Source organism: Apodemus sylvaticus, chromosome 1 (assembly GCF_947179515.1).
Source record: "Apodemus sylvaticus chromosome 1, mApoSyl1.1, whole genome shotgun sequence".
Lineage (NCBI taxonomy): Eukaryota > Metazoa > Chordata > Mammalia > Rodentia > Muridae > Apodemus > Apodemus sylvaticus.
Window position 1 is genome coordinate 207,840,348 of NC_067472.1, and position 21,984 is coordinate 207,862,331.

A 21,984-nucleotide genomic window follows, 5' to 3' on the forward strand; every position below is an offset into this window, starting at 1 on the left:
TCTCCCAATGTTGATGTAGTTGTAATATCTCACATGTGCCTTCAATTACAAACTTTATAACTACATCTCACTTTCAAGTTCTGTCCTCTTATACAAATCCTACTCATGTTTATGAGATGAACACTGCCCTCACCATGATCCTAACTGGCATCCTGCCCTGTCTCAGACTCCTCAAACTTTATCCCTATTACCTGGATATCTGAATTCCCCTGATCACTCCTCCACACACACACAAGACTATCACCCCCCTTATCATCATTCCATGGTATCAGCTCCCAAACCTCACCTGACTTTCCCTAACCAAGCAGCTTTGCATCTCCTTCATTTTAACTTCTAGAGTATGGCTTTGATCACACCATAATTTTGCTCAGAATAGTCCACAATGTTTTCCCTCTACTCAAAATCACCACTACTTTTCCAGTCCATCCAAGACAAGGGATGGCATGGTTCTGATGGCTGATATCAACACATATCAGGCATTCTTTTCCAATACAAACCATAAATCCCAGCCAACAGAAATGCTCACTGATACAGGAGGTCAGTGTATCAATCTCCAATGCTATCCCCCTCCCCTATATACTGTTTTGGACTCCTCTTCCTAAGTTATCATAAGTTGCCTTACGTGTGGCAGTTCTTCCTCTGCAACCCACACTGGCCTATATTTTTCTCCGGCAGTATATTGTGCTTTTTGCCTCATGTGCCTTACTCATTTTCTCTATAATCTCCCTTTTGAGTCCCAAGACAGAAAAGGCCAAATTTCAATTGGGCATATTATATTATTGAAGTAGGCATTGCAGTAAGAATAGATGCAATTGGATGGAAGAACACGAAGTCACAGGAGACTGCCTCACACATCAGCACTTCTCAAGGTCTGACTCCAAGATCTTACAAAACCTAAGAGCAAACCACCTTGTTGTGGCTTATATTTAGCAAGTTACAAGAATTTCAATTGTTTTGTGAGCAGCAGTCTTTGAAAATGAGATACTCATCCAAAGGACTCTCTAGGCAAATAGTGTGTTCCCTTGAAAATCAAAAGATGTATGCTCTACATGTGCAAATACTTGAAAACCTAGCTTGTAGGATCTCTTTGGTTGGACACAAAGGAAGTACTTCTTCATAAATACAAAACATAATCATTAGAAAGGACACTCTTGGCATACTTAAGTTTCATTTTTACATCTTTTAGGTATGTGGTCTGTACAGACTGTTTTAATACATCCTTGCAAGCAACCGTTTTCCATGCAGATTCGTATCAAGTTGGAACACTGAAGAATTACTCCGAGTAAGACATAAAATACAAGGAGCTGTAAAAGTACTAGGAAATGCTCCTTTAACTCGAACTGCTCACTATTGTCTGTATATGGTCAGTGAAGAAGATCTGGAATGGATTGACTCTGTGCAGAGCACTATTTAGGCTGGCTGTTTCTAAGAGAGAGACAAGAGGTACCCTCAGTTACCGAGTTCCATTTGCTTACATGAATCCAACCCAATGTAAGAAGACCCAGTTCTTCTTATATGAGGAACTGATACTCCTCATTTTGTGCATAGCAAAAATCTTGGGCTCCTTTCTGGAGAGGAATGATGATGTAGGTAACACAACTCTTGGAGGACTTAGACCCATCCTCTCACACACACATGACGCAGGCCACACCAGTGCATACATCTCATTGTTCCTACTCTCTTTGTTGTTTTGGGTGCTATTGTGCTTTGTTGAGATACAGTAAAAAGGAAAATATGTTGAGTGGAACTGGAGATATTCATCCTGACACCTCCTGGTCCTAGGCTCTTTCCTGTAGCAGTCAGCAGGTCTGCTCAGGTGTCCTGAGGTGTCTTGATAATTTATACTCCAAAGCTTACCAGAGTAGGTACGAAGTCAAGGACACAAAAGCAGTTGCCTTTTCTCTTTGCAACTAGGCACCATGTCTATTCCTGCTTTATGCCTCCCTGGCTGCCTTATGCTTTCGGGCTGCCTTCTTTATCCTTTAGGTAATATGACACTCAGACTGTGGAGCTGATTTGAGTTTGTAGGAAGACTTTAGCTTCATTTTGTGAGTGACTAGAATTACTGGCTCTAGTCCCCAACTACCATGAAAATTTCTAATTATAGTGTTCATTTCCATGGACTCTGAAAAGCAACCAATACAGTCATCAAATTCAAGATGGCCAGTCCTTGTCACACATAGTTCCATCTGGAGGGTGATGTGTGTGGATATATACACTAGATATGTTCCCTGGCAGTTATGTAAAATCAAGGGGAAAGAAATGGCCCCAGATCAGGAGAAGTGTTCATATCTTTTCCAAGGCTTCACATAATACACCGTATTTCCTGATTCTTTTCTTAGTGTTCTGCCTTCCTGAGGGGAGGAATTTCTCACATAAATCCTGAGGGAGGACCAGCAGGTGCCGGTCTCTTCTGAACTGTAATGAAAAATTTAGAAAAGTCTGAGGTGAGAGGGCCTGGTATCTCTGAGCAGTACTCGGTCTGGCAGCCTGGGAGAGAAATTCAAAGTCATTGGGATTCTTTCCTTCATTCTGCTCCTCATCATGGGCGGGAAGTATTACTCTGAGTTCTGGTATTGGTGTCTGGGGGATGGGGCCTTGGACTTTACTGTCAGCTTAAGCGGATAGAGCAATATTTTTGGTTGTGAATCTGGGCTGACTATAAAATATCTATGTGTGTGGAGGGATTCATTGGACAAAGTCTTCTAACTGAGGTATGGACCATATATCTCCAGGGATCTAAACTGTAAGAGAATAGGAAAAGTTCTGCTGTGTTTCCCCAGGCAGAGATATGTCTTCTCTATTATTAGTTCATAGCTCCAGATTTTTTGGCCTCTGGATTCTAAGATCTGGACATGTATTTTCCTGTGTCCTGCTGGGATTTTCCTTAGGCACAGTCTCACACAAGTTACTTACAAGTCTGTGACTTCCAGACATAGAGTCAAACTGCAAGTATTTCATAGAGTCCTCCTTTAAGAAGCCAGCTGTGGGCATGCTCAATCATATGGAGCATTTACACTAGAGCTGTGAGCCTATGAGAAACGCCATCAGGTATTAAGAGGCTGCACACAGCAGAAAGACAGTCTATTCTCAAGATCAGACCATCAGGGGATATCCACAATAGTACAGTATTGTAGGGAAAGAGAGACCCTTGTGGCCTCAGAACTGCAAGGCAAGCTCAGAATTTTTCTTTCTTACCATCAACTCACAGACACATCCAGAAATATTGGTATGTCTGCACAAGCTGACAAGACAGATTGTCAGGACGGAAAAAGGCAACACTCAACACAGGAGGTTCTGTTACCAGAGGAAACTAAATTGATCCCTGATAGCAAAATATTGAACACATGGCTGGAGATTCAGTATTCTCTGTGGGGTCCAGTTCTCCAGACTTGAGACACCTGTCCAGCATCTCTGCCTTACCTTACTTATGAGCTTCAGTTGCACTCATGTGTGACTGATCCAGAAGAAATTGGAACCACTTCTGCACAAGGCTTGTCCTAGTCAGAAACCTGTGGTGACTCACCTGGACTTTCCAAGGTGCATGTTTCTGCAGCCTCTTTGGAAGCTGGTGATGTGGCTGGGGCTGCTTCTTCACAGTCTTCCTTTCCTGAAGACACCACTGGTGGGCTGAGGGTCCTTGTTGTTACTAAAGAAGGCTGAGCTTTCTTTGATGCTAATGGTGCTCCAGAGCCCACCTCCCCAAAGTTGTTTCCTTCAGAACCATACATTTTTCCAAATGGCTAGGAAGCCCATTTGAAAAATCCTGATGTTACGAGAATGTTTCTTATCTCCTCCCAGAAGGATGCTTTTTGGGCAAGTTCCTCTTTATTCTTCTTCTGTAGGAAGGGAAAATCATTTAGGCCACTGCTTCAAACCTTGGAAGCAAATTCTTGTCAGCCAAGATATTAACCAAATGTAGTTCTGTTAAAGTCTGACATCTCAGTGTAGGGCCTGTATCCCTGGTGTGTTGAAAATCCATTATTCTACTTTACTCATTTCCTGTTTTCAGTAAGCTAGGTCTAAGTCTTCTCAGTATGCCACTCCATTGTGTGTGTGTGTGTGTGTGTGTGTGTGTGTGTGTATTTGTGTGTTTGCTTCATATGCACATTGCATGTGGAGCACTTTTATTAAATAACACACTCCACTGAGACAGCACAAGAGAGTCCTGGAAACAGACTGAGTAGGTGACACAGACTTCTGCTGTCTCCATGTTTCTCATACTGACTTTCTTTGCCAAGTAGCTTAGATATTCTTCCAAGTATTCCTTTTGTAATTCCTTTTTCAGCTCCTCATCTCTCTTAAAAACTTGTTTTGTCCTCTGCATTACCAAACCAAAATGGATAATTAGAACAGTTCTAATGTCAGCAAAAAGACAAAGAAAATAAGTTGGCAGGGGCATCAGTATCTCAGGCATGACTTGAACCCCATTCCCTGCCACCCTGTCCTCTGTACTGAAATCCTGAAGGAATATTTCCTTCATTCAATCTAGTATCTTCATCTGTGGCTTTTCTGTGAGTAGCCTTGTACTACTCTGTAGATTTTTGGTCCCCCCACATTGAGAATGAAAACGTACCTTGAAGATATTTGATCTTCTAAAATTCTCTAAAATCTCTTAGTACTTTTTTTCTGAGGGGATTTTTTTCGACAGAGTCTTAACAGAATAGAGCAGAGAGAAAGCTGTGCAAAGAAAATTATATGTCTAAATGAGCACCTAAGGAAATCTGGCCTCTGTATACTTGGTTTCACATGTTTCTCATATTTAAAAAGGCACACGCTGACATCCCACATCCATTTCCATACCTTGGCCTGGAAAGAGAATATCCACAGTCTTCCATTAAAATGGCACATTCAGCAAACATTCAACTGTCAATGGGCATTGCTAAAGTGGTCTAGTGCCACTCTCACCTCAGCACTCAAGAGGAACCAGATGGACCCACAGAAATTTGAGGAAACTGGTTGTCCTCATAAATTTGAAACTAGAAAATAAAGACAGTGTTCACAATCTTCCATTCCCAATCACAATATGAATCTTTGTCCACATAGAAGGTTTGTATATTGCTTACCAGGAGTGCACAACCTCATCAGATGTCATTAGGTAATGACACTAGATACCGAGGGTGATTAGTTCCTGGAAGTGCTGTGCTGTTGGCACCTAGTCAGATGCTACACCGAAAGATGCTGGTGAACTGCTTCAACCCTCAGGTCTGTCCAAGATTCAAAACAGATTCAGAACCCTGCCAGAAACTCTGCTTAAGAAGAGGATAAACTCAGACTAGGAAACCTGATGTCTGGGAATTTATATGACTCCTTAGTAAGAGTGATTTATTTTTGGAAAAGAAAAGAAATAATGGGAGATTTACTATGATCTCAAGAGAATGCCTTTATTTTGCTGGAAAGCACCAGTGGAAACCCAAAAGAAACTTTGTTCTAGGAGGTATAAAACAAGGATAATGCAAACTGTGGAACCTGAGCTCATCTGTAAACCTGAGCTTTATCTTTGTAGACAGGAAGTGTTATATCTGCTCATCACACAGTCTTCAGAAGGTCAATGAAATCATATCCATAAAACACCTCCCCAGTGTCTGAGCTCCTCAGAGTCATGTGTATCTATCTCCTTATATTCTGTTTCACCATTCAGGGCCTCTTATGGTTGGTGAGACTTTTCTACCATCCCCTTACTATAGGTAAAGCACACTTGTCATTGAGGCTGTAATAGTTATTTCCTGGTGACAGCTCTGCTTTCTACTTTTTATTCTGCCTACCCAATATGATTACCATTTTGAAAAAAGCCTAACTGTGCTTAACCACACTGACCCCAAGTAGTCCACAATCCTCTGGTGACTGTGGAGCTCTAGGAAGCCCTACTTCTCTCCCATGGAATTCACTGAGCTTGGCTACCCATCAGAGACAAGCCAGTGACTTCTTGAGAGGAGATTTGGAAATCAAAATACCTACCAGGTCAGATACACCCTGCTTTCTGGTCCCCTTCTTCTTCCACTATGATCTGGATCATGTGTGCACAGGTTCAAGAACTAAGTCTACTACCAATAATATTCCTTATTCATGATACCACCACCTTTGGTCCTCATGTCTTTGAATTGCAAGAAAAAGCCTGAGTGTGAGCAGCCAGAAATCTGATAAAGAGATGGCAGCCTCAAGTTCCATAGCTGTCAGCCAAGGAGAGAACCCTTAATAGAACAGCAGGTTGAACAAGGGAAGAGTTCCAGGAAAGGAGTAGAAACCGCGGGTTCTCATGTGAGGAATTTGTGAGAGAGAACAAAGGCGGCTTCTCCTTGTCCACATTTTTCCAGTTCGGCTGCCATTTAGAAGACGTTTTTCCTCAGGCTCATGTAAGAAGCCAACAAAGAATCATTGTTGATTTCATTGCTCTGCTCTAGCGCACTTAAGATTTGGAATCTCTCTTGTGGAGGTAGAGTGACATCATGGTGTCTGAGGATGTTCTAAGACAGAAAAAGAAAGACAGGAAAGATCAAAATCATTGGTCGGGCCTGCTGCCATTCCAGATCTCTAGCACATGTGCACATGCATGCACATAAACAGACACACACACAAACACAAACACACACACACACACACACACACACAGGTCTGTGCATCTGTATTGCTGCATGTTTGTATTGGATTCACAGGTCTCTTTTGCTAAAGAAATTAGAGTGAATAGAACCTCACATGTGGTGATTGAGTTTTATGAATTTGGTAAATAATCCCACCATGGGATTTCCTTATAATGGTAATCAAGTGGTAGGCTTGGGATTGGGATGTCTCTCCCCATTAAAAATGTAATGCACAAGAGTTTTTAGGGAATGCTCAACTTTAGGAGCTGTCTTACAAATAGCCTATTTATTGAAATGAGAAACAAAAAACTTCGCATAGCTATGAGTGGATTTTTTACACATAGGAGGGTAATGCATTTTCATGACCATGAGGAAGGAAAACTCAGTTTCTGCTCTCTAAGAAGTTCAGAGGAATGGATATGGAAAATGTGGTACATTTAATGGAGTACTGCTCAGCTATTAAAAACAATGAATTCATGAAATTCTTTTTTTTTAATTTTTTTATTCGATATAATTTATTTACATATCAAATGATTTCCCTTTTCTAGCCCCCCCACTCCCCAAAAGTCCCGTAAGCCCCCTTCTCTTCCCCTGTCCTCCCGCCCACCCCTTCCCACTTCCCCGTTCTGGTTTTGCCGAATACTGTTTCACTGAGTCTTTCCAGAACCAGGGGCCAGTCCTCCTTTCTTCTTGTACCTCATTTGATGTGTGGATTATGTTTTGGGTATTCCAGTTTTCTAGGTTAATATCCACTTATTAGTGAGTGCATACCAGAATTCATGAAATTCTTAGGCAAATGGTTGGAACTAGAAAATATCACCCTGAGTGAGGTAAAGCAATCACAAAAGAAAACACACAGTAATCACTTGCTGATAAGTGGATATTAGCCCAAAAGCTCCCAATACCCAATATACAACTCACAGACCACATGAAGCTCAAGAAGAAGTAATACCAAAGTGTGGGTACATTGATCCTTCTTGAAAGGTGGATCAACACACGATGGCTTACAACCAACCAATAGACCGAGCATAGGTTCCTCAAAGGAGCAGTTGGAGAAAGGACCCAAAGAGCTGAAGAGATTTTCAGCTCCACAGGAGGAACAAGTACCAACAAGTATCCCCAGAGCTCCCAAAGACTAAAACACCAAAGAGAACCCATGGCTCCAGCTACTTATGTAGCAGAGGATGGCCATTTCAGACATCAAGGAGAGGAGAGGCCATTGCTGCTATGAAGGCTCAATGCCCCAGTGTAGGGGAATTCCAGGTCAGGAAAGTGTGTGGGTGATTGTTGGTAAACGGGGAGGGGAAATGGGATAGGGTGTTTTTGGAGGGGAAACAAGGAAAGGGAATACCATTTGAAATATAAATAAAGGAAATATCTAATAAAAAATAAACAAAAAACAAACAAAAAAGTTCAGAACCTAATCCTGAAATTCCTCAGTAGGTAATAAAACCTTTGAGTAATCTGAGCACCTTGGACCTCAGCATTGTACGTGACTTTCTTGGGTCAGTGTTTGAGCACAGAGTGCAATGCAGGCTAAAGACTAACTGATAAGGGCATTGACCTGTGTTATCTAATCCCAGTGGCAATAAAAAGAAAAAGTGATATATGACCACTTGGGTGAAAACATTTGAGGATCATTAGTATAAACACAAAAATAACATTTACATTTTAAATTTGTCTCTCATAATTCCATGTAAATTACCTTCATTTGAAACTGCAGTGAGACTTACCATATTTGTTGTTCCAGTAGAGAAAGATCCTTTCTTCCCTAGACTCCCTTGGTCTGAGTGCCTAGGTATCACTAGGTTCCCACCTGTCACAAGATAAACAAGAAGCTAGGAAATTTATATTATTTAGGAAATAGTGTGTAAATTTATTTACTCATGATATTGTATCTCACTAATGTTTATAATTGATAATTTTCATTTAAAATATTTTTTAAAAAATGAATATTGAAGTATGAGTATCAGAAATTCTAATTTTGTACTTTTGATACTCTAAGGTGTACCAAGCAATAATTAAAGTGTAACTGAAATATTTTAAATAAATTCTGTTAGTAGATTGACACATTTTATTTTATGTATATTGGAACATTTCATGTTCTTCAGATAATTGTCAGCTCGACCCATTCTATTTCTTGTTTCGTTGAAGCATTACAGCAATTAACATATATGTTCAAGTATTAGTGTGGAATTACTTTGCCTTTGGGCCAGGAATTGCAGCTAATGGGAATTTCTTCCTGGGATGATTAAATTCCCTGAGTACTCTCTTTGCAAACAAAGTGGAAGAAATGTATATAATATTAAATAGACTGTTAAATGTTTTGATGGTTTATACACTTTCAAGTTGACTGAAATCATCTAGGAAATCATAGAAGCATATTTCTGGTTGTGTTAGATATTTTCCAGGTGGGACTATCAAATGGCAGGTGTTCCACTCTGAATGTGGGAAGTGTGTGTCCTTTGACCTGGAAGCTGAGGTTGAATACACAGTAGCAAAGGAGATGGCCACCAGAGGAGTGCACCCCTTCTTCTTTGTTGCCTTTCTGCAAGGCTAAAATGCTGTGCTCCAGCATACTCTACTCCCAGCCATGATGAACAGAATCTTCTGCAGCAATGAGCACTGTTTTTGCTGGCTGACTCCCAAGCTCATGCTTAGTTGCCCAGGACCTCCTTCCAGGGAATGGTGGGCAATGTCCACAGTTGCATGGGTCCTCCCCTATCAATTAACAACCCCTCACAGACATGCCTAAAGACCATTTTCATCTTGGTGATCCATAGTTGCTACACTCTTCTCAGGTGAGGCCAAGATATCACTCAAGGTTAACTGAGATATTCTAATAAGATTATTTAACATGTGCATATTTTATTTCAGTTTTCTTCATATGATGGTCAGCTATGCTCAAACTTCTACATGACTCCTTGAAACATGACATCAATAAACACATATGTGTAAGTATATTTGTGTATTGCTGACTTAAAGTCCTTTCAGTATCATCTATACTGAGAAGTTGTATACCTGGAACAGATTTCATCTTTATTGCTAGTTTCTTCAATAACCACCATATGCATCTCCAGTCTATATCTCCACTGATCATCAGCAGTCTACTGATATTTTTCACAGATCTAGGGGGGAAAATGTAAAATTCCAATTGAAGCTCAAAATACCCTGAAAGTTAAAGTAATTTGGGGAAAAACATAGCAACTAGAAATGTGCAGCACTGAAAAATAAAAGGGAAGAATTATGAAGTTAGTGGAATCTCAGGCTCTTTTACACTCTTTAGTTCAGAGGAACTGCACACTCAGAAAGTTGTCCTTTTATTTTTATATGACTCATCAGAAAATTTTATATGATTGCACAAAATCACATTAAGTTATTTTCCACTCACTTTGTGGCAAATGACATGATTTCTCCTATATACCCATGATTGTATACCTATTCAATGATCCCAGGTCCTTGTCCCCTGCTTTCTGCTGGATTTCCCATTGGGAGGGAGGGTGTAACTGAGTCTTCTGGGTTCACTTTCTACATAGTTCTCTTTTACACAGTCTCCTGAATTGTTCAGTTTATGTATTGACAACTCTTCTTGGCTCTTTCATACAATTGATTTTTTTTACCTTTTTTCCTTAATTGTTTTTAGTTATTTTATTTATATCACAATTGTTATCCTCTTTCCTAGTTTTCCCCTCCAAAACTCCCTATCCTATCTTCTCTCCTCTTGCTCCCCAACCCCTCAACACCCGCTTCCCTGTCCTGCCATTCCCCTACACTGGAGCATCCAGACTTCACAGGACCAAGAGCCTCTCCTTTCACTGGTGTCCAACAAGGCCGTCCTCTGCTACATATGGTACTGGAGCCAGGGGTCCCGCCATGTGTATTCGATTGATGGTGGTTTGGTCCCTGAGAGTTCTGGGGTTACTGGGTGGTTCATATTGTTCCTCCTCTGAGGCTGCAAACACCTATAGCTTCTTGGGTTCTTTCTCTAGATCCTCCATTAGGGTCCCTGTGCTCAGTCCATTGGTTGGCGGTTAGCATCCACTTCTGTATTTGTCAGGCACTAGCAGAGCCTCTCAGGGGACAGCTGTATCAGACTCCTGTCAGCAAGCATTTGTTGGCATCCACAATAGTGTCTGGGTTTAGTAACTGTATGTGGGATGGGCTCCAGGTATGGCAGTCTCTGAATGGCTTTTCCCTTAGTCTCTGCTCCACAATTTGTCTCTGAATCTCCCCCCATGGGCATTTTGATCCTCCTTCTAAGAGGATCAAAGTATCCACACTTTGGTGTTCCTTCCTCTTGAGCTTCACACTGTCTGTGAATTGTATCTTAGGTATTCCAAGATTCTGGGCTAATATCCACTGATCAGGGCGTACATACCATGTGTGTTCTCTTGTGATTGCGTTACCTCTCTCAGGAAGACATTTTCTAGTTCCATCCATTTGCTAACAATTTCATGAATCTATTGCTTTTAATAGCTGAGTAGTACTCCATTGTGTAATTGTACAATGTTTTCTGTTTCCATTTCTCTGTTGAGGGACATCTGGGTTCTTTGTTGCTTCTGGCTATTATGTATTCGGCTGCTATGAACCTAGTGGAGCATGTGTCCTTATTACATGTTGGAGCATCTTCTAGGTATATGCCCAGGAGTAGTATATCTGGGTCCTCAGGTAGTGCTATGTTCAATTTTCTGAGGAACTGCCAAACTGAATTCTAGAGTGGTTTTACCAGATTGCAATCCCACCAACAATGGAGGAGTGTTCCTCTTTCTCCACATCCTTACCAGAATCTGCTGTCACCTGAGTTTTAGATCTTACCCATTCAGACTGGTGTGAGGTTGAATCCCAGGGTTGTTTAGATTTTCATTTCGCTGATGATTATGGATGTTGAACATCTCTCTAGGTGCTTCTCCGCCATTCAGTATTCTTCAGTTGAGAATATTTTGTTTAGCTCTGTACCCAATTTTTATAGAGGAGACATGGAAAGGGGAAAACAGTAGAAATGTAAATAAAGAAAATATCAATAAAAAGAGGAACAAAATATTATTAAATCAAGCCTGGTGAAACATGTTCTGCATATAATAAAACTGTATGTTTGCTTTTTATATAAAATCTTAAGTTTACTGATGCCCCCCAATACACAATACAGCAGGTTTGAAATCTAGTTTATAGGTCCATTTATTCCTCAATGTTTATAAGCTTAAACATCAATTCCATAGTTCCTTTTCAAGTTGTAAGTGTCTCATCAAAGTAGACCAAGATTTACAAGGCTCTGTTACTGAGATGACAAAATATTTTCTTTCACTGTAAGTCCATAATATTCTTCATAGGAGGTATATAGTGAGGGTAACATCCAGGAGAGAGAATGTCTTAGCTTAGTGGTTTCCACAATAACATAAACTCCTTCCTTACTCTACTCTATCAAAGTAAAGAACTGTTAAACACTTTCCAATTATTGTGATTCTCTTATACTACCCTCAAGACACTATTAGAAATTATGAATTCAAAAAGTGAAAACTGGAAAAATGAGTTTACTGATTTCAACTAATTTTATCAAAGATGCTTAAATCAAGAGGGGAAATAAATCTATAAAAATTATTTTAGTTCAGCACAAAGACACATGAATAGATTTTTTAAATGTTTCTTGAGATTTTTAGTAGTTTTAGTAATAAAAATGTAAATGTTCACTACTTTTGTTTTATATAACAGACTTTTTACTTATTTAAATGAATACGTATAATGTAACTTTTTTCCTTTGAATCATATGAAACTTTATTGGCTTGCATACAAAAACAAAAAGTTTATGATTTCAATTTCATAATATTAATTGCAAACTATAATGTCCACACATATAAATTAATGTAAAGTATAGCCAATTAAATGACAGTCATATTTATCTAGTGCAAAGTTTAAGATGAGCCTAAATGAAATACAATTTAATATTGTTTTCTCTTCATTGCCCTAGAAACAAAATTGATTTAGAAGTGATATGGTGACCACCAGTGACTGTGATGTTGTTTTAGCAATTAGCCTGTTTAGGCAATATGTTGTTGCACTTCATAAAAATGTTCTCTGGATTAAACACACATGTGTATCAAGATTAGAGACAAAGAAGTATAATGTCTATTTGCAATAGACTAATAAATAGAAAACCTGTTTATTTTTTCTATTGTTGTCTATGCTATATTATTTATAGAAAATAATGAAATAAACCTAGTCCTCCACAAACCATGAAGTGCACAATATATGATACAGGTAAACGGATGGAGCCTGGATAATCGAGTAGAAGGAACTAGCAACTTCCAGGAAAGTAGGTTAGAGAATAAGCTTGAAATAACAAACTGGGCTTCCTGTCCTGGCTGTGGTAGGAGAGCAGCAGCCATGGCCCTGCGCTACCCCATAGCCATGGCCTCAACAAAGCCACAAGGTGAAGAAGAACATCAGGGAACCAAGGCACAGCCGGCCTCGGGGCTCCTCACCAAGCGCACCAAGTTCGTGAGGGATGCGATCCAGGAGGTGCAGGGCTTCGCTCCCCAAGAGCAGCGCGCCCTGGAGTCGCTCAGTGTCCACAGACACGCGCACACTCTAGTTCATCAAGAAGAGGGTGGGCGCGCACATCTGGGCCACGAGAAAGCGGGAGGAGCTGGCAATGTCCTGGCAGCCATGAGGAAGGCAGTCGCCAAGGAAGATTGATGAACTATCCCCCATAAAAGATAGTTCCAAAAAAAGAAAAAAAGAACAAAATGGTAGTCTGCAGAGTTTCAGCAGGTGCACATTTTATTTCCTTTCCTATCACTGCAGTTTACCTGTCTAGACAACTGTCATAGAGGTTTTTATCCTTCAAAAGAAGCAAATTCACTTGCCTTCATGGGCAGGATAATTTGTTTATAAACATTAATATTTGACTTGCCATATGTTCATTTGCTTTTTTGGGCAGGAAACCCTGTAGCACAGGGTGACATAATAAGTTATATAAGATGATACAGGATTTCTGCTCTACTTTTCACTGGATCTGGATACTGAGATTGCAAAGATTCAGCACCAGCAAGTTTTATGCAGTGCTGAGGACAAATATCAAAACTTTGTGTCTGTTAACCCAGTAATTTACCAACTGAGTTGTACTACGAATTCTGTGTATTTCATTTAATCAGAGCAAAATGCTTCTCATTATTTAAAAATGTGTGTCACAGCAGAACTGAAAAAAATTAGAACACCATAGATGCAAAGTTGTGCTGACTCGTCTAGTTCAGGCCTGTGTTCAAAACTAAGAAAAGAGAGAGAAGAGAGATGAAGACACCAAGAGTGATAGAGTGAGTAGAATTTTATCTCAGAAATTAAAATAATCTGCACATGATTGGGGTCTGGGATTATGCTGGTTAATATTTTGTCTAACAGAGTCAAACAGGGTGACATTACATATATTATATTCATCTCGCATAATGAAATCATGACCCCCAAACACATGTTCTTTACACTTGCAGTTCCTAAAATTTCAGGGACAGTAATATCCAGTCTCAAGGCTGAGGTGAGAAATTGTGCTCATAATGATTGCTTCATGCTGGGGATTTGTGAGAACACATTCTCAGATACTGTAATAGGGCCTCACAAATGAAAAGAATAAGATTCTTTAACAATGAAAATAAATGTATTAGTAAGAAGCCTTTGAGATTGAACAGCCCTACACTGACCTGAGCCTTGTGTTCTTTCTTTGAGCTATTTTCCAGAGCTCTGTAAAATGTAAAAAGGCCAGAGGCTGAGGCACTGATCCAGGAAGCTTTGCCCTGTAGCAAAGAGGAACTACACCTGTGACAGGGCAGATTCTAAGGTAATAAGTAAGGTTGTGTGTAAGGAAGTTTGAATGTCTGTGAATTTGTAGCACAGCAAACGTGCCCCTTATACCACAAATACAACATTTTGTTCAGGTAGAATGTAATAGGCATTGGATTTCTGAAACCATACAGAAAACAGGATTGTAAACTACCACAGTAACTCTGCATATATGGTAATGAACAGCAGTAACACAAAGTTGTCCATAATTCTTTCTTTGTTATTAAAGAGCCTGTTATAGTAGTGAGGTAATCTGATTTCTGATGTTACGTTTACTTAGCATTACTTGAGTTAACAAGTTTTGGATATACATGAGTTTATAGTGTGGATGCTCATATGCACTGCACATGTGTTGGCACTCACTACACATGTGTACACTTGCTAATGTGTAGGGAAGCTGAGGTTGACAAGACTCTCTTCCTTGACTCTCTTTCTTTTCTATATGACATGGAAATGATGTCAAGATTGTTATGGAGATAAATACAGTTTCTTTCACATGTTGTTTATTTAAATATAATGGTTATTATGCAATGTAATACGTGTTCCCCTATAAATGAAATTAATTATCTTTCCCTTTTTGCTCTTAGAATTTGAAGATATGATTTTCAAGTCATCTTGAATTCCAGATCTTCTTGGCATAGCTGCCTAAGTGTTGGAATTAAAGGTATGTCCTATCATGCCCATGCGGTGATCCTGTTAAAAATGCAGTGGATTAACTTACTGGGACACTTAGAACATTTAAACAATAAATGTTGATTTTTGTCCACAGTTTAGACATCCAGGAGCAGGTCAGGTGTTCTGAGGCATAGAGATATTGAGGAGAAGATGGAAGTGATGGCAGTTTGTTTGCATGACTGCCTTCATATTGAGGCTTGATTGTAGCTGTAGAGTCTAAGCTTACTACAGGGCTTCTTGGGAGGCCTTGATTCTTAGAGGCTTGCAGCAGAGTTCTTCCCTACCATCCCAGGCAGACATATTCCCATATTCTTTTCAACTACATGTTTCCTTTCCTACCATGAGGGTAAACTGAGGTACAGTGTCTTTCATAACCTAAAATCATCATTTTTGCCATATGCTGTCAGATACACAAGACTGCAGTACAGTGCTGGAAGGGACTACATAATCAGTACTCAACATTCTGTCATCTGTTTCCACACTGTACAGTTTAGTTCATTATGACAAGAATCCATATCACTTGCCATTCTGTGCCAGTGCCTAGGAGTCTGTCACTAACTGTGGCTTAGACCACAGCAGGAGAGTTTCATTTTGCTTAGAGTTTGAACTGACACAGCCCATCTTGGTTTAGGAGGTATGGGTCAGCTAGCCACGTTACATCTACTCATGAATCAGAGAGGGATGAAAGGCAGCTTATTTTTTCCTTTTTAATCTGTCAAGGATCACAGCCCCTGAGAGCATGGACCCACATTCAGGGTGTGTTTTCTCTCCCCAGATAAGTTTTCCTGAAAACATACTGAAAGATATACCTGAAGATATGTTTCTATGGTAATTTTAAATTCACTCAAGTTGATAGTTGATAATTACCATTGTAGAAGATATCGAAGAGTTACTAGTCAGTGACAATTCTGAAATTATATTTAGCCACAATTAACTACTTCGAAGAGGCTGAAATTCCACCCTTACATCTTATTACTAAGGCCTTAGGCATACCTGTATAGAACTCTACTCTAGATGTTTCCAATATCATAAGAAAAGAAGCTACATATATTTAGCAATCATATAGCCTGCTATATTAATAAGTATGTTTGCTGTCCAAGTTATAGGGAAACGACGTCATCTCATAATTGTGCTTCCCATTATGACACTGGCTAGATTAACTGATTAGTCATATAATCAATGTTTGCTATTTTTGAGAAGGCATTACTCTTATCCATATAAAATTGAGCTACTTAAATAAAAATAATTTTCATTTTACAAAACTTTGAAGTTTGTTAGAAATAAAAATTCCTAATCAAATATGAAAAAGAAGATAATGAAAAGAAATCCTGTATGCCGGAACATGATTTTAGCCCGACTCTTGTAAGGCAGGAGGAGGGAGATCAACCCAGGTCTGAGACTGTCTTGACACAATAGTGAGATCATGTTGCAAAGCTAATGATATAAACTCCAAGGAAAGTGGTTAAAAAATGATTGCATATTGAAGCTCCATGTCCACAGAAAGATCTTAAAGTCTTAGAGGATGGCCATTCCACTGCAGATAGACACCATGAAATTATGGAAGGGAAAACAATATGATCCTTAACGCCTTTCCCATAAGCTACCAGTCAGCACACACTCCCTTTCCTCAACTTCAACCATTGTTGCATCTTCATTTTAAATGCATGTACAATCATAACTGGTTGTTTCTCTTTCACATTTCCTTTTTAATTAGGTGTTTTCTTTATTTACATTTAAAATGTTATCTCCTTTCCACATTTCACCTCCCCAAACGCCCTATTCTCTACCCCCTCACCCTGCTCACTAACCCACCCACTCACATTACTCTTACTACATCACCTACACTGGGGCAATGATCCATTACAGGTCCAAGGGCCTCTCCTCTCATTGATATCCAACCAGACCATCCTCTCCTTGTGTACTCTTTGGTTGGTGGTTAAATAGCTGAAAGCTCTGAGGGTACTTGTCAGTTAATATCATTGTTCCTCCTATGGGGATGCAAACCCCTACAGCTCCTTGGGACCTTTTTCTAGCTCCTCCATTGGGCACCCTTTGCTCAGTTCAATGGTTGGTTGAGAGAATCCCCCACTGTATTTGTAAGGTACTGGCAAGGCCTCTCACGAGACTGCTATATCAGGCTCCTGTCAGCTAGCACTGTTGTCATGCACAATAGTGTCTGTGTTTGGTAACTGTATATGGAATGGATTCCTATTTGGGGGCAATCTCTGTAAGGTCATTCCTTCCCTCTCTGCTCAACACTTTGTTTCTAGTCTTTGATTGTTGCTTCCTGGTATTGTTGTTGTTAAAAGTGGAGTTATGTTTATGTGGCTACCGTCTTATTGGTCTGTTAATGGAAGATTACATTATTGCTTTTTCTAGTGTAGTTTCCATCATTCTGTTGGAGTTTTCTATGTATTATTCTTTGAAGGGCTGGATTTGTGGAAAAATATTGTATAAATTTGGTTTTGTCATGGACTATCTTGATTTCTTCATTACGGTAATTGAGAATTTTGCTGGATAGAGTAGTCTAGGCTTTATTTGTGTTCTCTTAGGGTCTGAATGAGATCTGTCCTGGACCTTCTAGCTTTCATTGTGTCTGGTAAGAAGTCTGGTGTAATTCTGATAGGTCTGTATTTATTGTTTTTTTAGAATATACTTAATATTTTAATTGAGGATACATGATTAAATTACATAAAATTTGGTCTATTAACACCACAAATAAGAAAAGTAAAACAAAATATAATGTAAACAAATGCAAAACAGAACAAGGTAAATATGTAAGAAATAAAAATAATGGTACTTATTAAAACTACATTACAAGGAATATTAAATGTGGTCACATTATTCTTTAAAAACATAAAGCTTTCCTGATCTATGAAGAAGAAAGTTCTCATAATACATTGTCTATAAGAAACATAGGCTAAAGGGGTCTGGAAGGATGTACCAAGTTGACAGTGAAAGACACAAAAATGAACTAGGGCAGCTACATCAGTTTCAGACAAAGTGGATGTCATTAATATAATAAATTGTCATTACTTAAATAGGGTTTGTAACATACATGCTTTTCTTACATTTTGAAGGTTTACAGTTCCATGATGGAGTCACTGGAAGTGTTGAGTTCACGATCTCACTTATGCATGGCAGCTTCTTGCTGTCTTTCTACAACCATGAAACGAGCTCCTTGTCCCTCTCTGGACTGTTATTGGAGGGAAAGTGACCCAGAAGTGACATCACTGCTGGAATCCCAGCTCTCTCCTGGCAGGCTGTGCTCAGAGGGCAATGAAACCACCCAGCTCCAGGGTGCAGATGGTGAGTGGAAGGATCCTTTCCCAGATGCTCTACTCATCTTATGTCCTGTGACTCTCCCACAGTTCTTATTTTAGATTCGCTGTCTTTATCCATTTGTTACCCTATGTTCTAACAAGGAGTCTTGGAAAGGCTCCTATTCTCCCACCATTATAGTACTTTGAACTTTGAACCAGAAGTTATCTGTGATCCCAATATGAAATACCATTCTCAATATCCATTCACAAAATATTAGACAGTAGTGTGGGCCAACTGCATTTCTAATCAGACAAGTATGAAGTTTTCATTGCCTGTTGACATTTCTGGGATCTGAAGTGTTTGTCACTACTTATAGTATTACCCTTGCACTCAAAATCAGCCTGCAACTACATGCATTCCAGAAGCAGTCTGTTCTGAACAGCCGCTCTAAAAATCAATCTATCTATAAAAATCCAGCCTTGCTAAGGGTAATGGTAGCATTGGCATTTCTTTCCCTAGCTGAATGAGAGAACGGAGGCCTTCAGTGTCCAATTCTTTAAAGAAAGTAAATATACACATATTAGAAGCTCCAAATGCATCATTATTTATATCTTTACATTTTACATTTTTTACCATTTTAAAAGGTACAGTGAAGTCATTAATTGAATATATATTATGTTCAGGAACTTTCCCCCTGTGCCCATGTCCTCAAGGATCTTCCCCGGTTTCTCATGCATCTGATGGGAAAAAATGCAAAGATAGACAATCAGACATTATGCATGCAGAGGGACTGAGATACAGAATATCCGACAGACAGACACACACACACACAGAGAAAAGAGATAGAGGCAGAAAGAGAGAGAGACAGAGACAGAAAGAGCCAGAGACAGAGAGACAGAAAGAGAGAAAGAGCAGCACCCAACTCCATATGAGATTTCTCCATTAAATACCCCTCCTCAGAGCTCAAGGAATCCTGAAGTAGAAAAATAAGAATAAATAATATACATACCATAGGATAGACTAGACACAAGGAGAACAAAGCCTTCTAAGTCAACTGATCAAAACTTATTTGTACACACAGACAGTGAGGCAGCAGACATTGGGTGTATTGGTGTGTGCAAAGTCTTCCCAAAACCTATCTTTCAGTTTAGTATTTTATAGGACTCCTGAATGTGTAAAAATATGTCTCAGTTTCTTGAGCTCTTTTCTTCTGTTGGTTTGCCAAATCTTACTTTGTTGAGCTTTTCTGTGTGGTAACCTAAGTTTCATTCTTAAATTCAATATACAGATCTAAAAGAAACCACCTTCCTGAAATTATCTGCTGACCTCCAACCATTTATCCCTTTATGATCAATATCGAACACACAAACAAACAAATGTGAAGTATCTTAGGTGAGGGTTAGATAGATGCTTTAGTGATTAAGAGCATGCACTACTCTTTCAGAAGATCCGACTGTAGTTTTTAGTACTTCATAAGCTGGCTCACAACCGTGAAAGTAGAAGGTAACATAAAGCAACATCTGAAATTGTCTTGTGACCTTCACATTTGCATGCTGTGTGCACATATCCATCCATTGTTCAGGTGACATTCCTTACTGTATATGAAGGTGCATCTCTGTATTTTCAATTGTTAAATCTGTACTGATAAAGAGCTAAGTGATGGCAGGAGTTTGATACTGTCATTTCTGAACCATCACTGTGCTTTAGATTTTAAATTTTGCTGATTTAAAGTTTGCTGACTTTGCTCAAAACATGAATGTCATTGCCTGATGGCAATCCAAGAGATATTCTGGCACTGTCTTACTGCTAATTGCTAATTATAAATATCTGACAGCCAATAGAAAGGTCAAAACTACTGGGATTGACCAGGGCAGGAGACAGACAGAGGGGACAAAAGCAGATGCAGGAGTATGAAAAAATACTGATGGAAGCAGAAGATAGGGAACAGAGCTGTAAACAGTGAGAACCAAATGGGTAGGTAGATTGTTGTACAACTTGAAGTAAGTTGAAATGAGCTCTCCCATCAAAATGCCTACAGCTTTGACCTATACAGAAATCTATGTTTTATTTATGCTGTAAGCTGCTCTGTGAAAAGCCCTGTTTTCACCTATGCTCACAACAATGCACACCTGCAAAACAGTATGTGATGCAGCTTCTTGGGTGTATGGATGATTAAACTGATGGACAATATCATGGTTTCCTACACAGAGGAATCCAGAGAAGCTTCCATCCCTCTTCCAAATACAATTTACCTTCCTGCCTAACAAGTGTAGCCCAGCCTTCTCACATCTCTCTCTTGCTCAAATACCCTTTGAGCCTTGGTAACAGGCTCTCAGGGCAGCAATAGAGCCCCTGAGAACAAAGTCTTTGATTTATTGCTTGTGCTGTATGCATAGAGGCAGAGAAGGCCCACACAGAACTAAGTACACATGTTTGAATGCTCACATCTACAAGCATAATCTCTCACTCATGGAGACCCTCATCTCTGTACATACTCATGTATCACACACAATTGGAGAAACCTCCCATGACAGAGAGGCACATGTAGACACACATACTGCAGAATGGTTGTTTACAATTGTATAGCCATTTACTCTACTGTACACTTGAGAAACTGCCCTGAGTCACCATGAAACCAGACTTGTATGTTAGTTCATGATAACTGTGGCATCCACTGCTTCCTCCTTTTCCTGGACTTCCATCAACCACTGTTTAATCATGTTCTCTTTCAGATATCTCTAGATAAAATAGCTAATGGTCCTGGAATGCAAACTGTATGACCAGTGTGGTGGCCAATCTTTCAGCCTTTTACATCTATCAAGATAGCAGTGTCACAGATGGAGGTAGATGCATAGTGCTCTCACAAGGCAGAGAGGGGAGAGGCATTCAACAGAAAGCAACAGGCATGCCACTTACTTCATTCAGATTAGAATCTCTGTCTCCTCAGTTGGCTCCAGTCAGTCTGTGGAGAACTTCATCCCTCTGCTCCCTCGGAATCTCTCTTGACCAATTAAAGGTAAGTTGTCTAAGAGACATTGCAACACAGCTTGTGAGAAATGAGTATTTCTTTATGGTCACCTGTCCCTTTGCCTAACTGTGAAGTATCTTTTAGCCTCTGGTTCCTATATTGATTATTTGTGAGGTTTGGTTCTCCAGAACTTGAGCATGCTATATTAGTAACTCAGGTCTAAATAGAACATCAACATCACTGTCACTCAAACCTCACTGAAGCTGAGGCAAGAAAATCATATGGCCAGCCTGCCTTATATGGATATCCTACCTCAAAAACATGCATGATTGTCATTCAGAAATGTCACTGTACCTGACATCTCATAGACTACAAATGCCTCTTACTATGCTAACAGGAAAATGTCAGCAGCAAGGAGGATAAACTGCTCTTTAAGTGTGTTAATGAAATCACCTGAGAGGTTCTTTGCTTGTTGATGGAAAATCACCAAAATATCAACACATTCCTCCTCTCCTCTCTAGAATTGCCTTTACTTTCGATCAGGTCTAACTATGTAAACCAAACTACCTAGATATCTTGGTATATTTCTGTCTCTATCCCAAGAAGCAGGACTTGAGATGTCTTCTGGGTGACTTACCTGATTAAACAATAGGAAAATTGGCAAGATTTCCTATC

At 39.6% G+C, this 21,984-nt stretch overlaps 1 protein-coding gene across 1 annotated transcript; it reads left to right on the plus strand.

The window, feature by feature from the left end:
* Positions 1 to 12,956: 12,956 nt before the first annotated feature.
* Positions 12,957 to 13,268, plus strand: LOC127673321 (60S ribosomal protein L36-like). Its single transcript, XM_052168978.1, has one exon. The coding sequence runs from the start codon at positions 12,957 to 12,959 to the stop codon at positions 13,266 to 13,268; it is 312 nt and encodes a 103-aa protein (XP_052024938.1).
* The last annotated feature ends 8,716 nt before the right edge of the window (positions 13,269 to 21,984 follow it).